This window comes from Ceratotherium simum, chromosome 20, assembly GCF_057802395.1.
Source record: "Ceratotherium simum simum isolate JZ-2026a chromosome 20, ASM5780239v1, whole genome shotgun sequence".
NCBI lineage: Eukaryota > Metazoa > Chordata > Mammalia > Perissodactyla > Rhinocerotidae > Ceratotherium > Ceratotherium simum.
In genome coordinates, this window is record NC_141919.1 from 27,599,843 (window position 1) to 27,621,243 (window position 21,401).

Sequence of the window (21,401 nt, forward strand, 5' to 3'; positions counted from 1 at the left end):
CTATCTAATTCTAGTTATCAAATTCTATTTTTAACTTGTTTTCTGTTTATATTTTAGCTTTGAAGAAAATTTAAAACCAAAGTTTAGGGTTTAAATCCATTTTTCAAATACTTTGTTTACTTACTATTCTAATGTATATTGTATTTAATACCACATGAAGTTATACTAGTTTAAATATTCATTAGTAGAATTTGAATCTCATAGCAAGAAAATAATTTCTTTAACCTTACTAAAACTGTGGATGGACTTTCTTTATTTTCAGTGTCATTTTTATAGGGTTTTATTTATTTACCAAATTTTATCCATACTTGTTTATCATGAAATCTCTTTAGTAATTTTCTCATCATTGAATGTACCATTCTTACAGGATACAAATTTGGTGTCCATGTCAAGTTATAAATCAAAGTTTGCTGTTTTCCAAGCCTCCTGTGTTGCTTAATCATATACACACATTCCTGCTTCAGGGGCTTTGCACTTGCTGTTCCCTCTGCCTGGTCTGCCCCACACAGCTATTCTTTTGGCTTGCTGTGTCTTTTGTGTCAGTTCTTTGTTAAAACACCACTTCAAAAGAGGCCTTTCTTGATCACGCTGTGTAAAATCATAAATACATATACCAGGCGTAGGTTACTTGAATTCTCCCTTATTCTGACTTCTTTTTCTTTATAGTATTGATTATCACCTGACATTTATTTATCTCTCTTGCCCTACTTGTATTAGTTTACTATTGTTGCTACAACAAATTACCACAAACTTAGTGGCTTAAACAATAAAACTTATTATTTTACAGTTCTGTAGATCAGAAGTCTTATATGGGTTTCAATGGGCTACCATCCAAGTGTCGGCAGGGATTTGTTCCTTTTTGGAGACTTTAAAGAAGAATCCATTTCCTTGCCTTTTCTAGATTTTAAAGACCTCCCAATTCCTTGGCCCCTGACTCATTTCCTCCACTTTCCAAGTGAACAACGTTGCATCTCTCTCACACTCTGTCTTTTCCTTCCTTCTTCGACTTTTAAGGTCCCCTGTGATTCCATTAGGCCCACTTGGATAACCCTCCTATTTCAAGGTCATTAACTTAATCATATTTGCAAAGTCTCTTTTGCCAGGTGAGGTAACATATTCACAGCTTTCTAGGCTTAGGACGTGGACATCTTTGGGGCCCATTATTCTGCTTATCATACCACTAGAATGTTAATGCCTTGATTTTTGTTTGCTGCTGTGGCCAGGCCCTGTTGTAGGCACAAGTTGCAATGGGTATTCAGCAAATGCAATATTTCATAGAATCTGAGATTAACATTTTCACATTTTAACATCTCTGAAATTAGGATGTATCTTAAAATTGCTCTTGAACTGACTGAACCTGGGTTCTTTCAGAGATTTGAGTTTGCTTCTGCTATACCCCTTGGAGTGCCATCTAACTTGAAGTTAAAATCTCTGCACTTTTTTAGACCACATAGGTAGTGTGAATTCATATCTGCAGACCTGCGTGAATCATACCTTGTGGTTCAATTCTCAGGGGATACTTTCTCTCCTTATACCCAGTGGTAATATTGAAACAGCCATGTTTATTTTCTGTCTCTATCTGCAAGGTGGTTTATTTCCCATTTATCTTTAACTGTGGGAGAGGCCATGTGGCGTCTTAGCTTTATTTGAGGGTCCTTCTTAGACACCTCATCTCAGACTTTTTTCTTTCTTGGGATTTCATAAAAGAATGTGTCTTACAGTTGTTGGCCTCCATTCAGCGTCCCAACTTTATTCAAAAGTTCTTCTTAGACTGCCCCATTGCAGGCCAATTTCTTTTTTGATAGTACATAAAATAATGCATTTTTAGAATCGTTGGTTTATTAGATTCAGTGAAATATGATATTTCTTTAATGAATTGACAATTTATTTACACATTTGGTTGTTGGTCTATGGCTTCATCAGTTTTGTGCAGAGGAAATGGATGTGGTATGCCTTCAACTAAAATGATAGATAAATGAGTGAAAAAGTGATTTTAGTTTTGAAGCTGTCTGTTTTGTGACATTTTTTGAAGCAGGTAAAGAAGTACATGGAAGGTAGGATGGGATAGTTGGCAGTAGATCAGCATTCTTACCTAAGACAACTAGAATAGCCAGATCAAATACAGTTATCTGTTGGAAGGTAGCAGAGAGGCAAAGAGAACTACCAGGGCTATGACTCCGGAAAGGGAAGAACCTTAGAAGGCACTTTGCTTTTTTTTTTTTTTTTTTTTTGGTGAGGAAGATCAGCCCCTGAGCTAACATCCGATGCCTATCCTCCTCCTTTTTGCTGAGGAAGATCGGCCCTGGGCTAACATCTGTGCCCATCTTCCTCTACTTTATATGGGACGCCGCCACAGCATAGCTTGACAAGCGGTGCATCGGTGCGCGCCCAGGATCCAAACCTGCGATCCCCAGGCCGCAGCAGTGGAGCACACGCACTGCACTTCGCTGTTGTGCCACTGCGCTGGCCCTGGCAGTTGGCTATTATAGTTGCTTTTTGCCTCGGGAACTCTACTAATTATGCATACAGTGCAAATCTAGTTGAGAGCAATTGGGGCCAGGGTGGGGACAGAAATCAGAGCTTTGGGCAGATATTTGGGATGCCTCAAGCACGAGACCTGTTTTCCTCTCAGGGCTTTTGCCAAATACTGGGCTTCTGCTGGGCAGGAGGCTAAAAATCTAAGTAAAAAGCAGAGTGGAATTTTCAGCAGTCTTAGAAGGCAAACATAGATTTTGAGATCACTGGTAGAGTGGTCCCACAGAGTATACAACAGGGTCTCAGTCGAAAACTTGTGGATGGCTAAGACAAACGAGTAGACTAAATCTTACCAAGGCTGTAAACCAGACTTGCCTCAGCATAGTTGCTGATTAAAATGTTAAACCACCACAGTATCTCCCCAGCAGAAGGAAGGTTGGGCCTTCTTTTTATTAAGATAACTTATGAAGCCTGTAATGATTTATATACACTGTCTACCATGGAGCCAAAAATACTATGCTACCAAAAGACAGGGTCACATAATCAAAAACCAGAAGAAGAGGGGCCGGCCGGGTGGCGCAAGAGGTTAAGTGCACGCGCTCCGCTGCGGCGGCCTGGGGTTCACCGGTTTGGATCCCGGGCGCACACAGATGCACTGCTTGTCAAGCCATGCTGTGGCGGCATCCCATATAAAGCGGAGGAAGATGGGCAAGGATGTTAGCCCAGGGCCAGTCTTCCTCAGCAAAAAGAGGAGCGTTGGCAGATGTTAGCTCAGGGCTGATCTCCTCACAAAAAAAAAAAAAAAAAAAAGGAAGAAAAACCAGAAGAAGAAAAACCAACAATAAAAATGGACCCATAGGTGATCTTGATAATTCAAGTTATCAGACAGGCACTTTAAAGTACTTGTGATTGATATGTTAAAGAAAATAGATGAAAAAGGTGGAGAATTTCAACTGAGAATTGGAATCTATAAAATAATCATATGGAGATTCTAGAACTGAAAAATATAGTATGTGAAACTAAGACCTCTGTTAAACCAATTAAATTGGTGTAACAGCAGGTAAGACGCATCAGAAGATAGGATTCATGAACTCAAAGGCATGAACTCTTTAAGCAGAAGGAAGGTGATCTCGGATAGAAACATGGAAATACAGGAGGGAATTAAGAACAGAGGAAGGGTAACTGTATGAGTAACTACAAATAGATTATTAAAAACCGTAGTGAAGTTTAAAATATGTGTAGAATAAAATGCATGATAACCATGCAAAAGGTGGGATTGATAAATGAAGCTGTGAGATCCTGACATGATCAGGGAAGTAGTGAGAGTAAAACTTAAAGTAGAAATGATTTGTCAGGTTTGCATGCTGCATTCTCTAAAAACCATTAAAAATAAAAATATTAGCAAATTAAGAATGAAAATGGAATGATTATTGGAATAATCCAAAAGAAGGCAACCAAGAAAAGTAAAAGAAACAAGAAGGTAGAAAACATACAGTAAAATGGTAGAAACACATCCAAATATATCAGCCATTATATTAATTATATATAGGGCCGGCCCCGTGGCTTAGCGGTTAAGTGTGGGTGCTCCACTGCTGGCGGCCCGGGTTCAGATGCTGGGCACGCACCGACGCACCACTTGTCTGGCCATGCTGAGGCAGCGTCCCACATACAGCAACTAGAAGGATGTGCAGCTAGGACATACAACTATCTACTGGGGCTTTGGGGAGAAAAAGGAGGAGGATTGGCAATGGATGTTACCTCAGGGCCAGTCTTCCTCAGCAAAAAGAGGAGGATTAGCACAGATGTTAGCTCAGGGCTGATCTTCCTCAAAAAAAAAAAAAAATTATATATGAGCTACATACTGCAATTAAAGACAAAGATCAATAGACTAGATTAAAACAAAACCCATATGCTGCTTATAAGAAAGACTCCTTAAATAAAAAGTCACAGAAGTTGAAAATACAAGGATGGATGGGATTCTAGGAAGATGACAAGGACATAGATTTTTAATCTCCCTAGATGTCCTTATAAAAACATAGAGCAACTAAAATATCCAATCCAAAAGTTCATGGACAGTATCTACAACCACTTAGAGTAATGTGATAGTCCCCCACAAACACCAAAATAGCTGATGGGATAAACAACTGAAAGCTACAAGATCTGTGTGGTATCAGTAGCTGTGCAAGAGGAAGGAGAGGGTTACTACAGGATGTATGATGGACCCAAGAATCCAAAATAGTAAATTAGCTCAGCAAGCTGTTTTGAAAATAGCAGCTATGTTGACCTTGTTTCAAAATAACCCCCAGTGATTCCTACTTCCTGGTACTCACACCTTGCATAGTACCCTTCCACATTTTACTAGGGTTGCTCTGTGTGACCAGTAGAATATGGCAGAAGTGATGATATACCACTTCTGAGATTCAATTATAAAACATTGCATTGAAGCTTCTATTTTGGGGTCTCTCAGATCACTTCCTCTGAGTGAAGCCAGCTGCCATTAGGTGAGGATTCAGATAGCCTGTCAGTCTTCCTCCAGTTGAGCGTTTAGATGAGATTGCAGCCCTGGTCAATAGCTTGACTGAAACCTCGTGAAAGATCTTGAGCCAGGACTACCCAGCTAAGCTGCTCCCAAATTCCTGATTCACTGTGAGATAATTTTTGTTTTAAGCTGCTAGTTTTCAGGTGATTTTTTTAATACAACAATAGATAACTAATATAGCAACTGAAGCTAGCAGGGGTATGCACTCCAGTTTGATTAGTACAAGCAGTTTGCAGTAAGGTCTGAAGGGATTAGAGCCCTATGAACTCTCAAAATTAGTCAGCTAAAGCTCTTCCAGGACAAAGCCCCATATTGAGAAGAAACTACTGGGAATGCAATCCAAATTGAGTAGGACAGGGACAATAAAAGACAAAGGAAAAGAGTTCAGTTAAAAATAGGGAAGGTGGGGAATAGAGCCAGGAGATTTAAGCTTCCATGTCTTTTTTTAAAGTAATGGTTGAGGCATAATTTACATAGTAATACATATTAATACATTAATACATAGTAATACATATACATAGTAATATGTATTATGTATTTTAAGTGAATATTGGCAAGTATGCTACCACTGTAATCAAGATATAGAACATTTTCATCACCCAAGAAAGTTCCTCTGGACTCCATTAGAGTTACCACCACCACCCTCAGCCTTGGCCCCAGACAACCACTGATCTGCTTTCTGTCAGACTAGATTTTAGCTGCCATAGTTTTGAATGTTTCTCCAAAAAACAACAAAAGTGAGCTCTGTGGAATTCTATTACTGTGAACTAGCAAAGCTAAGTGCAGTTGTACCCTCTAAAGGTTCAAGAAAATTAGTTTTATAAAAACAAGCAAAAGAAAAGCATTGATGTCAAATTCCATACAAAATTAGAAGAAAAAGAAAAAATAAGGAACCAGGATAACACCCTTACAAGGAAAGCATCCCAGAAAGACATGCATGAGTTAAGAAAAAATGAGCCAACAAGGATTTTAAGTCTAGCCAAACTGGCTTTCACTATAAAGACTGGAGACAAATTGTCATTAACTTCTAAGAACTAGGGGAGGTATTCTCATGAACCCTTCCTGGGGAATCTTCTAGAGAACTAGTGTCAGACCATTAAGATGACTGAAGAGAATTTGACATAAAGAGTGCTGATAAACATTAAAAATATTTCTACATTTAGAACTAGGAGATTCTACATTTAGAACTATAAAGGAGATATATAAAGCAGAAGGTATAATATGTGATGGTTATATGATCTGACACTGTAGATGTAACTGTAAGACATGGGGGAATACAGAAAGTTTTAAGCTATATTCAGCAATCATAATGACAACTAAGGAGAATGCCTTGTATGTAATGTGGGATAAAGCAAAGAAGTATTTGTAGCATTCTAATTTAGACATCCCCGGTGTCTTTGAGAACTAGGATTTTCTGATTGGGGGAGCAAAAGGAGAAACAGGTATGTAATTGTTTTTTAAAAAGTGAATTAACCCTTTACCTTGAATTTGAACGGAAACTATTTGTATGGACTCATGAGGTATTTTGTACGTATATTGATGTGTATGTTTAAATTTTGTAGCTCTGTCCACTGAAAAAGCCTAGAAATGGTGATCAGTCCAGTTGCAATAAGCTTTTCTAGTGCCTAAATTGTGGTCTGGAAATACCATTTTCACCTAAAAGAAACTAGGCTTCCTTGTAGATAGGGCTCCCAGGCCGGGGGCAGAACTGTGCAAGATGAACTTGGAACATCTTGTCTTAGGAATAACAGGGAAGCCCACAAAGACTGTTAAGTTCTTATCAGAAAGATTTAGGAGTCTACTGGAAGATCCCATTGGCCAAAAATGAGACAATCTGGACACCAATAAGGAAAATAACTACAGTGGATTGAAACACTTCAAATATGTATGTGAATTCCTAGTAAATACAGAAACCCATTGGTCACCTATATAGGATGTCAGAGAACTATTTCTTTTAAAAATTGCTAAAGAAAACATTTAACCTACAGTTGTTATATAAGCTGTGTCACTGAACCACCAGGTAGTTGATGAGGTCAAATTTCTCTTTATGGAATTATTTTAGCAGTTAAATGAGAACAGAATGATAGAACTGGAATATCAACATTTTCCAATCTTCAGTGAGTTAATAAATCTAGGCATTGAGCATCTGCGGCTGCTGTCATCAAAGGAAAAGACCACTAAATGAATAACTAGGTGCTTCCTGATGGAAATAAACCTGTAAATAGTTTTACCAAAAAATGAACCTAGATTTGATTAAGCATTTCTAAATGCAAGGGTTGGCAATTTTTTTTCTGTAAAGGGCTAGATAGTAAATAGTTTCACCTTTGGCAGCCAGATGGTCTTGACAGTCAAAACTACTCAACTCTGCCGTTGTAGCACCACATCAGCCATAGAGAATACATAAATGAGTAGTAGGCATAGCTATGTTCCAGTAAAACTTTATTTACAAAAACAGGCAGCAGACCAAGGTTTTCTGACTTCTACTCCAGATCCAACTATCGATTTACTGGAAATACGAACGACAGAAAAAACTATTTAAACTACACTTTGGGAATGCAAATATCAAAATCAAGACTGTGGGAAACTCAATAGGACAGATGATGGGGATTCTTCAACACATTGCAAATAAGAAAGAGATCGTGTGGGAATTTATAGATTAGAGTCTTTAAAACACAGGCAAAACTATACCATATGCTTAGGGAGGCAAATAGGTGGTAAGACTGAAGAAAATTAAGGTAAATACTCTTGGAAGGGAGTAAAGAGGTAGTGATTGGGAGGGAACATTTCAGGGGCTTCTGAGGGGCTTCTGAGGTAGCTAACAGTTATATCTCCAGTCATGGTTGGTGATTACAAGGATATGTACCTTATAATTGATTAAACTATACTTTTATCTATGCAGTTTTCTGCGTTTGTGTATATTTGACACTAAAATTTTAAAAGAAAAGGTGAGAGGATGGAAAAAGTCCTCAAGCAAATGCTAACCAAAAAAACAAAGGTACACTTTTGATACAGAATGCATTACTAGAGATAGAGACATTTCATAAGAAGATTTAAGAATTCTAAATCTGTATGCACCCAGTAACACAGCTTCAAAAACATAAAGCAAAAGTTAACAGATTTAAAGGAAAAATACACAATTTCAGGGTCATTGCAGGAAACTTTGAAGGAACATATGCAAACAGGTATAAATTGTGTCTGCGAAAAATATGGCTTAGTATTTGACAGACTTCTTTTTAATAAGAGGTCATTTTTTTACCCAGAAACTTACTATGTTTATTAGAAATATGTTTAAGTCTTTCATTTTAATTGACAGAGTATCCTTTTATCTAGTCTTTAAATTTACAAGATAGGTATCTTCTTGCCAGATCATCTGTGAAGTCTCTAATTTTTTTTTCCTAATGTTACATAAAAGTTACACTTAACTTTGAATATTAACTAATCACTATTGGAGTTTTCCTCCTATTGGAAACAATAGCTCAGAGTGATTGGAATAGCTATAATCCCAATTTGTAGATAGACAAAGTTCAGTGAGTTTCCAAAATGACTTTTAATTATTTGCATATGGTTTAGATTTTGCTGGCAGAGGTTAACCTTTCTTCCTTTTTTAAACAGGGGTTCCGAAGGAAAACTAAATGACTGCCAGATAACATTTGTAAATGAAATCTTCAAGATCGAGAAACCTGGAGCCCATCCTCTTTCACTGGCAGATGGAAAGTTTTTAAGTATGGATTTTTCTTACGGGCTTAGACTACATATGTTGTGCATGATTGGCATTTTAACTAACCAAGGAATCACTTTTGAGGAAGTATAAAACTGTAGATCATACAAATTTATTTTCAAGACAACAGTTTTGATCTAAGATCCATTTTGGTTTAATGGATCTTTCTCAAATAATAAAATTTGTTTTCAAAGAAATATTTTCTCATGTTGGCATTTTATTGCCATCTTCTTGCTATTTCCTCTATTATAGATTCTGTCCAAATAAAAAACCCTTTTCAGTAACTTTTTGGCCATCCAAGATTAATTTTTAATAACGAGACTTATTTTTATATCAGTAGAGCCTGAGAATAATAATGCTAGTTGAGCCTTGAATTTCTGGGAGGTAATAAATGAGGTTTATATAGTCATTAGGGTATTAGAATGTAGCCATACCTCTTTATTGTGCATATTTTACATGTTGAATATCTTATAGCTAGTTGGTAACAGGTAGAACTAGATTCTAGGCCTTTTCTTTCATGGTTCAGTCACTATCTTTCCAAATAGATTAGTGTCTCATACTCTCTTAATTCTGAATTTTTTGTGGAGAGCAGTCCATTGGCTTTATGCCGTGTGTCAATGTCTAGTATATTCTGGAAAAGAAATACTCAAGACTAAAGGGTCCTGCCTAACCTCTTTTTGTGCAAGAGTAAAACAAGACAAGACCTTTAGCAGATCAATAAGTAGGCTTCCATGTTACCAGTCTAGGCCATTCTCATTTTTTGAGGCTGCAGTGCTAACATATCTAGATTTGAATTAAGAACCTGAAAGCATACTCTTTATGACTACTCGTATGGTTATATCCTAGGAATAAAAGGTAACTTGATGAGTAAACCTATTTAGCCAACCCAAGGAAACGTTTGGATCTGCAAGATAGATGGTACCTAACAGTTCCATTTATTAAGTAGTTAGGTCCAAGCAACTTTGTTCAACAGAGTATTGTCTTTCCCTTGAAATTTCAAGATGTCTTGTGGTGCCCTAGTGAGTTTACTGTATTGCCCCTGGGCATCTTGGTGCACATTTGGGGAACTGTGGGTCTAGTCAATACAAATTTTTTAGGCAAAAGTGTATATTATCTTCATGGTTACAGGCAGTTAGATTTATCACTGACATAAGCCTGGGCCCCATTCCTGAAATTTTGGTTCATAAGCCTAGAATGAATCTCAGGCATTTATTCTTACAGTCCCACACTTGATTATTCCTATGGTTCCTTTCTCTTCATTAAAAAAGCTATATGCGGGCCGGCCCCGTGGCTTAGCGGTTGAGTGCGTGCGCTCCGCTGCTGGCGGCCCGGGTTCGGATCCCGGGCGCGCACCGACGCACAGCTTCTCCGGCCATGCTGAGGCCGCGTCCCACATACAGCAACTAGAAGGATGTGCAGCTATGACATAACAACTGTCTACTGGGGCTTTGGGGGGAAAGAAAATAAATAAATAAAATCTTAAAAAAAAAAAAAAAGCTATATGCTATTTTCATGGGTTTTTCTTTATAAGATTCATAGATATAAAAATGATTTTAAGACTGAGCTTGCTTTAATTTTGTTCTTAATAGGGAAAAATGACCCTGAATGTGACTTTTGTGGTGGAGACCCAGATAAGAACTGCCGTTCTTGCTCCTGTCATATATGCGGTGGAAAACAGGAACCCAACATGCAGCTTCTATGTGATGAGTGTAACATGGCCTACCATATTTACTGCCTGAGTCCACCTTTGGATAAGGTCCCTGAAGAGGAATACTGGTATGATTATCTGGGATTTTTTTGTTGTTGCTGTGTTAAGAATTGAATGTGAAATATGTATTTCAACCAAAAAGTCTACCAAAAGTAGATTTCTAAAGATACATATGGGGCATTAAAGTGCTTAAAATTTTATAACCAATGGTTACTTGGCATCGATACCTTTTATTTAGTTAGTATGGCAGCCTCTGAGCCGATCTCTAGCTCCATTTTTTAATCCCTCTAGTCCCTTCTCCAATATGGAGTCTGTGTTCTTTCAAAAATGCAAATCTGATTGTTTACTCCTTTGCTTCAGAGGCATTATGTTGTTCTACAGGGCCCTGCACAATATTTTTTTAGTTGATTTTCTCCAGCTGTGTGTCTTACCACTTTCATCTTCCATTTCCCCAAATACTCTATGCTCTAGCCAGATTAAATATCTTTCAGCTCCTTAAATAAGTCATGTTCTTTCTCTCCTCTAGGCTTGACACTTGACACGTTTTCTTCTTGGAAACGTTTTTCTCTTTGCTTAACTTCAGGATGGGATTCATCTTCCAAGTTTTCACTTAAATATGACATCATCTGGGAAGCCTTTGTGAATGGTCCCGTCCACCTACAATTATTTTAGATGTGCCTATTCTATAGTAGTACTTAATAGTTATTAAGTGGTTGATATATGCTGGACACTAACAAAGTGCTTTATATAGATTATTGTGTTTAATCCCGTGAGGTTAATAAGTAGAACCAGGCACCAAGGTCAAGCACACTTGCCAAAATCTATATACTTCTACTGAGTAGTGTTAGCTAGAAAAAGAAATGATTAGAAAAGAGACTGGGAAAAATGTGCCAAAAGTTATAATGAACTTTTTAATGTCATATTAAGAATTTTTTTCTTTTTAAACTATGGGCCAATTTGCTACCATGGAGGGTTAAGTTAGAAGGATGACATACTGGTAAATACTAACATGACAATTGGGTGGCTTTTGTGAAGAACAGATTATTCTCCATTTGTTTGGTCTCTTGGGAAGGTTGTTATTGTATTACAACAGAGGCTGTAGGGGTGAGAGAAGAGAAGGGATATAACTTCTTTCATCCCCACTCTCCCCACACTCACTACCTTGCATGGTCACATCCTGAATTTTACCATCACCAGTAACTATTTCCTTTGAAATCTCATATTTTTCTTCCCTTTTGTTTCTGTGGACAATGTGTTTCTGCCTCTAAAATGCAAACCCTTCTGCCTGCTCGCACAGTTCCATATCCTTTTACCTTTTCAGGAACTTCATTCCTGCAGTTAATTCCTCTCCTGAATTGCCATTACTGGGTCATTCTCATGAGTATCCTAGAATCTCCTGAGTTTTCAGAACAAACACACGTGCACCCTTCCCTCAATCCCATTTTTCCTACCAGCTGCCTACACCAATTCTTTGCTCCCGTCGTGGCAAAGCTTCTCAAGAGCTGTCTCCACTGATGATTTCCATTTTCTCTCCTCTCGTTCATACCTCAGCACTCCGATCTGACTTTCCTTCCCACTACTCCACTATATCTGCTTACGTTAGGCTCACAGACACATTCTGTGTTGCCAAACCCAACGGTCACATCTCAGTCCTCTGGTTACTGTACTGCTTAGTTGCTAACTCTGTTTTTATAGATTATATGATACCATGTGATCTAATTTCCCTCCTACTTCACTAGCCTTTCATTCTTAGTCTCTTGTTGGTTTTCTCTCATCTACCAGGTTTCACAGTTTCCCAAAGCAGTACTCACTTATTTTCTCTCTTCATGCTTGCTCCCTAGATGACCTCATCTGGTCCTGAGACTTTAAATACCAAACTAATGGTTCTGAATTTATCTTCAGATCTAGTCTCCCCTGAGCTTTATATTCTTATATTCAACTGCTTATTTGACTGGCATCACAAAAGTGAGTCCAAATGGAGATCTTGATTTCCACAAACATGCTCCCAAAAATCCTGCTCCTTTAAAGAAGTACCATCATCTTATCTGCTTGTTTAGGCCGAAGAGCTAAACTTCATCTTTGATTCCCTCTTTGCCCCCATCATGTACTCTGTCCTATAATATATGAGCAAATCTTGTCAATTCTCCATAATCTTCCTCTTCTCTCACCTGCAAATCCAAAGCATCATCTCTTCCCTGAACTGTATAATAAATGCCTAGTCTCCTTGCTTTCACATTGCCCACCAGCTGTCCTTTCTCCCATAGTAGCAGAATGATCTTACTAAGTTCTGAGTCAGGTTACTCATCTGTATCAAACCCTCTAATGTCTTCCTATTGCACTTAGAATAAAATCTAAGCCCTTGCCATCTATCACCTGGTCCCTGCCAACTCTCTAACCTCATCGCTTATCACTATCTAGTTTATTTACTAAACTTCAGCTATATCCACTTTTATGTTCTTCAAAGCATACCATTCCTTCTTATGCCTAAGGACCTCGGGACTTAATGTCTCTTTGCCTGGAATGCCTTCCTTGGCTTCCTCACGTGACTCCTCTGGTCTCTGCTGGAATACCACCTCAGAAGCTTTAGCTACTGTATCTGAAGACACATACCATTTCTAATCACTTGTACCATCCACATCACCCTGATGTATTTCCTTTATAGCACTTAACCACTTTTTGAAATTGTTTCATTGTGTGTACTAGTTTTCCTTAACTGCTATGTACAAACATTTTGATCACAAACATTTATCCCCAGCACCAAAATAGTGCCTGGAATATAGGAAGTTCTGAACAAACCTGATGAAGGAATGAATCCCAGGGATGACTTTAGGATGATATAATTGGAAGACTGTCTTAGATTACTCTATGGAATATCTCTATGTTCAGATCAAGGTCTTTTACTTCACCTGGAACTCCTCAACCATAAATCTTCTTTTCTACTTCTCTAAATCATGTCATCTGGATATTTAACCTGTGAACTCACTTTCTCATCAGACAGAGATAATACCTGCTTTGTTCATAAGACCTTTGATAAAATTATAGTTATAAACTTTAGCAGTTCAGGTAGAATACAGTCTTTCTTAGAAAAAAATAATTTTTGGAAGCTTTTCCTGATTTCCCATTAGAAGGGATTTTACTTGATAGTGTTTATTGCCTTTGCCTACATATTTTTGCCTTGAATTTGTGTTCGTATCTCACTGCCTAACTAATTTTCTCAGAATCAGGGACTGAAATATTTACATTTTTCTTTTCTATAGTACTAAACAATATATCCCATAATTAGGCAGTCAAAATTAACGAGTGGGCATAGGTGTCTTCTTGTCTGTTCTGTAGGCTACATGGAATAGATAATTATGAAATAGAAAGTATAGACAAAGAAATTTAAGATTAATGAGGGGAGTGGCCAGTCAATCTTTGTTAGGATATTCCAAAAGTTTCCCTTCCTTGGTGGCGTAAGAAAAGGCCCATCTCGCGCCGGCCCCGTGGCTTAGCGGTTAAGTGCGCACGCTCCACTGCTGGCGGCCTGGGTTCGGATCCTGGGTGCGCACTTAGGCACCGCTTCTCCGGCCACGCTGAGGCCGCATCCCACATACAGCAACTAGAAGGATGTGCACCTATGACATACAACTATCTACTGGGGCTTTGCGGGGGGAAATAAATAAATAAATAAAATCTTTAAAAAAAAAGAAAAGCCCCATCTCATTCTATAGACATACTTATACTTTGCTTATTAGAAATGATTTAAGGCAGCTATAATGATATATAAGTTACAGTAGGATAACCAACTACAAATAGGCTAAAGGATGAACAAGTATAGGGAATTAAAATTGAGCTAAGGATAAGGCTAATATAAACAAACATCCTTGAATCCTTTATACTTGTTATAATAGATGATACATTTTTGACTTGGAGAATTCTAATAACCAATTTTTTTTTTTTTTTTTTTATAATTTTATTTATTTATTTTTTCCCCCAAAGCCCCAGTAGATAGTTGTAATGTCATAGCTGCACATCCTTCTAGTTGCTGTATGTGGGACGCGGCCTCAGCATGGCCAGAGAAGCTGTGTGTCCGTGCGCCCCGGGGATCCGAACCCGGGCCGCCAGCAGCAGAGCACGCGCACTTAACCCCTAAGCCACGGGGCCGGCCCTAATAACCAATTTAGATGGGAGTATGTATCAGTTGCATAGTTCAGTGTTCAGCCTAGAATCATCTATTCTTGCTACCTTGGTTTTAATGATAAGAGCGTGAAATGAATAATTTCTGTTCTCACTGTTGGTGATAAGATCAGAGTTCATGGTGCTATTTGGTTTTTTTTTTTTTTTTCATTTTACCATTGTTTTATTTATTTATTTATTTTTTAAATTTTTTGTTTAATGCAGTAACATTGGTTTATAACATTGTATAAATTTCAGGTGTACATCATTATACTTCTATTTCTGCATAGATTACGTCATATTCTCATGGTGCTATTTGAATTGGACAGCTTTGTCTGGCTTTTGGATTGAATTTGAGAATTTATGATATTAAAATCTTTTAAATTCTCTAAAGAATGACAAGTTTTTTTTCCAGCCAGCTTAGCCTTGTAAATATTTTGAAAATTTTAATACTTAAATGCCAGCTGAAGCTCTGTAATATACACTAAGTATTACATCTAAAAACTTGTTCTAACGTAGAAAGGCCATTATTCTGTTACTAGCTTTAATATGGTATTATCAAAATTCCTTTTTTTTTCTCTTTTTAAAAGGTATTGTCCTTCCTGTAAAACTGATTCCAGTGAAGTTGTAAAGGCTGGTGAAAGACTCAAGATGAGTAAAAAGAAAGCAAAGATGCCATCAGCTAGTACTGAAAGCCGGAGAGACTGGGGCAGGGTAAAGAAGAAAGCCTCCTTTTCTTCTTAGTTATAATATTTATAACTATAATGCAAGTTATAATGTTTCAGTACTAATAGTAGTAATAGTATAAATGATACTTTAAGTATCAGAAATATTAACAAATAACTATATTGTTTAATCATATGAATTGTTAATTTATATGTTATGAATATTCATCATATGTGAATTTATTCATATAAATTGATATATACTATTAATAATATAGATAGTTGGATTTCTATTTTATTCACATGTTATGGGAATTGAGGGCTTTCTTTAAGATTTAACATAACTGATTTCTCAAACAGCCTGTACTGTGACTTGTAGGGAATGGCCTGTGTTGGTCGCACTAGAGAGTGTACTATTGTTCCTTCTAATCATTATGGACCTATTCCTGGGATTCCTGTTGGATCGACTTGGAGATTTAGAGTTCAGGTATGTTTTAAATTGGCTTAGTTGACAGGGTAAAATTGGCTTAGTTGACAGGGTAAAATTGGGTATAGTTCCAATTGTAGCCATGTCAGTGTCTCTTGATTGTAAGTGGAGTAACCTAGGTGGTGCGACATGGCATTCAGTTGTCAGAATGAAAGCTTCTCTGTAGGATGGGTAGCTTCTTCCTCACAGCCTAACAGAGGACATACATCATGGAATTAGGCGTCAGACATGCCTCTTCATCACTTTGTTTTACTGTTCTGTTATAGTAGTTAACATTATTGTTAAGATTTCTAAAGAATTTTTCTCACCAAGAATTTAATATTTGAAATATTAAATTTTTTTCTTTGTCATGTGATAAGTTCTCATTTAGTGTCATTGAATGCCAAGAAAGTTCACTTCGGGTGTTTTCTTTGGGGCTTTGGCTCCTGAATGAATGTTAAGATATTAATCAGAGAAAGTGCCAAATAATCCAAGGATAAAATTACTTCTCTTTTCCTTTTGAAGAAGGGTCTATTGTATTTATTCCTACTTTTTTAGAAAGGTAATTTTATCACTATAGAAAACTTAATGTGAAAAAAAAACACTTAGGTAGAGCAGTTTCCAATCAGAGACAGGATTCTGAACTTTACTTTAAATGAGAGTTGAGTAGCCAAAACAGTTCTAAGAAAAAAGAACAAAGCTGGAGGTATCACAATCTCTGACTATAAAATATACTACAAAGCTATAGTAATCATAACAGCATGGGACTGGTACAAAAACAGCCACACAGATGAGTAGAACAGAATTGAAAGCCCAGAAATAGAACCACACATCTATGGACAGCTAATCTTTGACAGAGGAGCCAAGAACATTCAATGGAGAAAGGAAAGTCTCTTCAATAAATGGTGTTGGGAAAACTGGACAGCCATATGCAAAAGAATGAAAGTAGACCATTATCTTACACCATACACAAAAATTAACTCAAAATGAATTAAAGACTTGAATATAAGACCTGAAACCATAAAACTCCTAGAAGAAAATATAGGCAGTACACTCTTTGACATCGGTCTTAGCAATATCTTTTCGAATACCATGTCTACTCAGGCAAGGGAAACAAAAGAAAAAATAAACAATTGGAACTACATCAGACTAAAAAGCTTCTGCAAGGCAAAGGAAACCATGAACAACGTGAAAAGACAACCCACAACGGGGAGAAAATATTTGCAAATCACCTATCCAACAAGGGGTTAATTCCCAGAATATGTAAAGAACTCATACAACTCAACAACCAAAAAAACAAACAATCTGATCAAAATGTGGGCAGAGTATATATACAGACATTTTTCCAAAGAAGGTATACAGATGGCCAAAGGCACATGAAAAAATGTTCAACATCACTAATTATTAGGGAAATGCAAATCAAAACAACAATGAGATATCACCTCACACCCGTCAGAATGGCTCTAATTAACAAGACAAGAAATAACAAAGTGTTGGACAGGATGCGGAGAAAGAGGAACCCTCATACACTGCTGGTGGGAGTGCAAGCTGGTGCAGTCACTATGGAAAACAGTATGGAGATTTCTCAAAAAATTAAAAATAGAAATACCGTATGATCCAGCTATCAATATGAAATCAACAATTCAAAGAGATTTATGCATCCTTATGTTCATCGCAGCATTGTTCACAATAGCCAAGACGTGGAAGCAACCCAAATGCCCATCAACAGATGAATGGATAAAGAAGATGTATACATATACAATGGAATACTACTCAGCCATAAAAAAAGACAAAATCGTGCCATTTGTGACAACATGGATGAACCTTGAGGGTATTATGCTAAGCAAAATAAGCCAGACAGAGAAAGACAAACACCACATGATTTCATTCATGTGGAAGATAAACACATGGATAAAGAGAACAGATTAGTGGTTACCAGAAGGGAATTGGGTGGGGGGAGGGTGAAAGGGGTAAAGGGGTACATATATATGGTGATAGATAAAAACTAGCCCATTGGTGTTGAGCACAATGCAGTCTCTACAGAAACTGATAAATAATAATGTCCACCTGAAATTTACACAATGTTAAAAGCCAATATGACCTCAATAAAATAATTTAAAAAAAAATAAGAGCTGAGTGGCCCTGGTGCTTAGACCATTGATAAAATTTTTAAATTCAAATTGTGTAATATATATACATAGCTTAAAATGTTAAATACTAGTATATGATTTATATTTTTAAAAACTCCCTCTTTTTTAATCCCCATTTTCTGTTTCTCAGAGACAACCACTTGAAAGTTTGTTATTTTTTGCAGATTTACCTCCTTATTTCTAAATAACACATTTATACTTCTTGTCTTCATATTTTAGTTTTATTAACTTCCTTTCATAGAAGGTGAGCATTTAGTTTAACACTTACACTGTGTGTCTTCCCATCCTTGCAATGGTTATATCATAATTTTGACTAAATCAGTATTTAACATTTATATTATTATGACTTTAGATCTACACAGTAAAAATACTGTAAATAAATAGAATATAGTAAAATAATGTAAATATAATAAAAAATACACTTAGTGTATTTGTAATTGCTTTGTTTTTTGTTTGCTTCATTTTTATATACCTGTCACTAATTCATTCCCAAACTCTTAACAGCCCCATTAATGCGGTCTAAGATGACTTGGAGGTTGTTGACTTGAGCAACTAGAATGATGGATTTGCCATTTAGGAAGTGGAGAAGATTCAGAATAGATTTATTTTTATCAGGGTTGATGAGATTGAGAATAAAATGGTCCTATCTTCTGAAGTACCTGGTACTTCCAAGGCCTAAATCCAGGTTCTGTTGCTCTTATCAGCTTCTCATTGGCTTCTATGGTGCCTCTTTCCCAAGCCCACTATACAGGCCTGGATTTCAGCTTCCTTTTCTCTAAGAACAATTGTATGATAAACAGATGAATTAGAATTACTTCTCTCAGAAAGTTTGAAGTACACAAAGAAGTGACACTTGTTTCAATGAGCCAGAATTGAAGTTATATGGAAAAAAGCAGTAGGCCGTTGAAGTAGTAGAATAGTATGAGTAAACTAAGAAAATGGGTAGCATGTTTGGGTGACATTAAGTAGTTTGGGCTCAAACATACAGGCTCCATGAAGGAGAAGCTGGAGATATGTCTGGGAAAGTAGATAGGAGCCAGATTGAAAGAGAGTAGTATATAATACTTAACTTGGGCTTGATATACTATAAGATCGTTTAATAAATTTTAAGCAGTTGAAAATTAAAAGCAGATTAGTTCTCACAAGGATCATTCTGCTTGTGATGCGTAGAATGGTTTTGAAGGAACAAAACTAGAGACAGTGAAAAAGGATCTATTTTAAGCATTCATGACTCAAACTAAGTGGAAGTAGAAAAGATGGATTTAAGCGATTTAGGAGATGGAATCAGCAGTATTTGTGATCAAGCGGGTTTGAAAATAAAGAAGAATGAGACTAAATGACTCTTGTCTTTCTGACTTGGCTAGAGAATGGTACCATAGTCAAAGGCAAGAAATAAGAAGGGAAGAGATCTGGAACGCTGATCATAAATTCTTTTTTACCCAAGTTGAGCTGGAATTACCAATAGACATAAGATGGTAATTATTTAATAGTTATTTTGAAACTCACAATTATAGGCCTGAACAGTTCTAACAGTCATCAGCTCAGTACCTAAGGGATATATAGTTGGGGAGAAGTAAAGTCAGTGAGCAAAAGGTAGAACTCTGAGTGACATTCAGTTCTTAGTTGGAGGCTTTAACCAATAATATATGTGAAAGGGTTTTGTAAATGTAACTTAAGTAACTCTTCAAAGGTATTTTGAGACTTTATTTATTTTATAGGTGAGCGAAGCAGGTGTCCATAGGCCCCATGTTGGTGGAATTCATGGTCGAAGTAATGATGGGGCTTATTCTCTTGTCCTGGCTGGTGGATTTGCGGATGAAGTAGTAAGTCATGATACAACCTTGTTCTTTAGAACCTATCCTGATCATTCAGTAAAATACGGAAGGCTTGTCTAGGATATATCAAATCCTCTCTCTTTTTAGCACAGTTTTTATGTTGAAGTGGTCAGTTCTGTACGAGTCACAAGGTAAATCAATGGCAATCTTTAATCTTTGCAGTACTGATTTGATTTATATATACATGTGGTAACGGAAATGCAATTTTATTGCAATGAAAATACATTCTCTGTAGAGCTCATTTTTTAAGATTAAACTTATTATTTTTGGATAATTGTAGATTGACATGTAGTGTTAGAAATACTGCAGGGATCTCTGTGCCCTTTACCCATTTTCCCCAAATGGTAACATCTTGCAAAACTATAGTACAGTATCACAGTCAGGATATTGACGTTGATACGTTTAGGACACTTAACATTATCTTTACCACAAGGATCCCTCATGGTGCCCTTTTACAGCCACACCTACTATATCTGCTCTCCCAACCCCTCCTTACCCCTGACAACCACTAATCTGTTCTCCATTTCTATAATTTTGTCACTTCAAAAATTTTTATAAGTGGAATCATATCATATGTAACATTTGGGATTGGCTTTTTTCACTCAGCATAATTCTCCAATTGTGGTGTGTATGAATAGTTCGTTCCTTTTTATTTTTATTTATTATACAAGGAGTAGTAGTCCTTGGTATAGGTGTACCACAGTTTAACTATTTACTCGTTGAAGAACATCTGGGTTGTTTCCAGTTTTTGGCTATTATGAATAAGCTGTAATAAACATTAGTGTACAGGTGTTTTTGTAAACATAAGTCTTCATTTCTCTGGGATAAATGCTCAGAAGTGCAGTTGCTGGGTTGTATGGTAGTTGTATGTTTAGTTTTTTAGGAAACTACCAAACTATTTTCCAGAGTGACTGTACCACTTTACATTCCTATCAGCAGTGTATGAGTGATCTAGTTTCTCTGCATCCTCGCCAGCATTTGGTGGCGTTGCTTTGTTTTATTTTAGCCATTGTGATATGTGTGTAGCAATATCTCATTGTTGTTTTAATTGACATTTCCCTAAAGCCTAAAGATGTTGGACGTGATTTATTTGCTTCTTTTACTATGTGTATAGCCTCTTTGGTGATATATCTCTTCACATCTTTTGCCCATTTTCTAATTGGGTTGTATTTGTTTCTTTTACTGTTTGTTGGATATGTAGTTTGCAAGTATTTTCTCTCAGTCTGTTTGATTTGCTTGCGTTCATGGTATGTTATAATGATGAATTAGAGTAGCTATGGAGAGCCTAAGATGTAGTATGTTTTCAGACAAAGGTAGAAAAGCTTGCCATCTTTCTGAAAGGCAAATTTAGCAGTGCATTTACATTGGTATGACAATGAAAATATTCATGTTAATCCTTTGAGTACTTCTTTTAACGTGCATATTTTGAAGCTATATCTTTAAGTATTTTTCAGAAATACAAAGGATGTTCTATAGTTTATTACAATCAGCAGTTAGATTCCTTTAAGGCTCTGTAAGAAAACAAACCAGGGCCAGCCCCGTGGCTTAGCGGTTAAGTGCGCGCGCTCCGCTGCTGGCGGCCCGGGTTCAGATCCCGGGCGCGCACCGACGCACTGCTTCTCCGGCCATGCTGAGGCCGTGTCCCACATACAGCAACTAGAAGGATGTGCAGCTATGACATACAACTATC

At 37.0% G+C, this 21,401-nt stretch overlaps 1 protein-coding gene across 4 annotated transcripts in view; it reads left to right on the forward strand.

The window, feature by feature from the left end:
- UHRF2 (ubiquitin like with PHD and ring finger domains 2) overlaps positions 1-21,401 on the forward strand; it is a 101,819-nt gene that overhangs the window by 47,446 nt on the left and 32,972 nt on the right. For all 4 annotated transcript variants that reach the window (XM_087444563.1, XM_087444565.1, XM_087444564.1 and 1 more), the window contains exons 5-9: positions 8,627-8,736; positions 10,322-10,508; positions 15,186-15,309; positions 15,640-15,747; positions 19,595-19,699. In XM_087444563.1, coding sequence (XP_087300689.1) covers positions 8,627-8,736; positions 10,322-10,508; positions 15,186-15,309; positions 15,640-15,747; positions 19,595-19,699 — 634 coding nt within the window. The remainder of the gene's footprint in view (positions 1-8,626; positions 8,737-10,321; positions 10,509-15,185; positions 15,310-15,639; positions 15,748-19,594; positions 19,700-21,401) is intronic.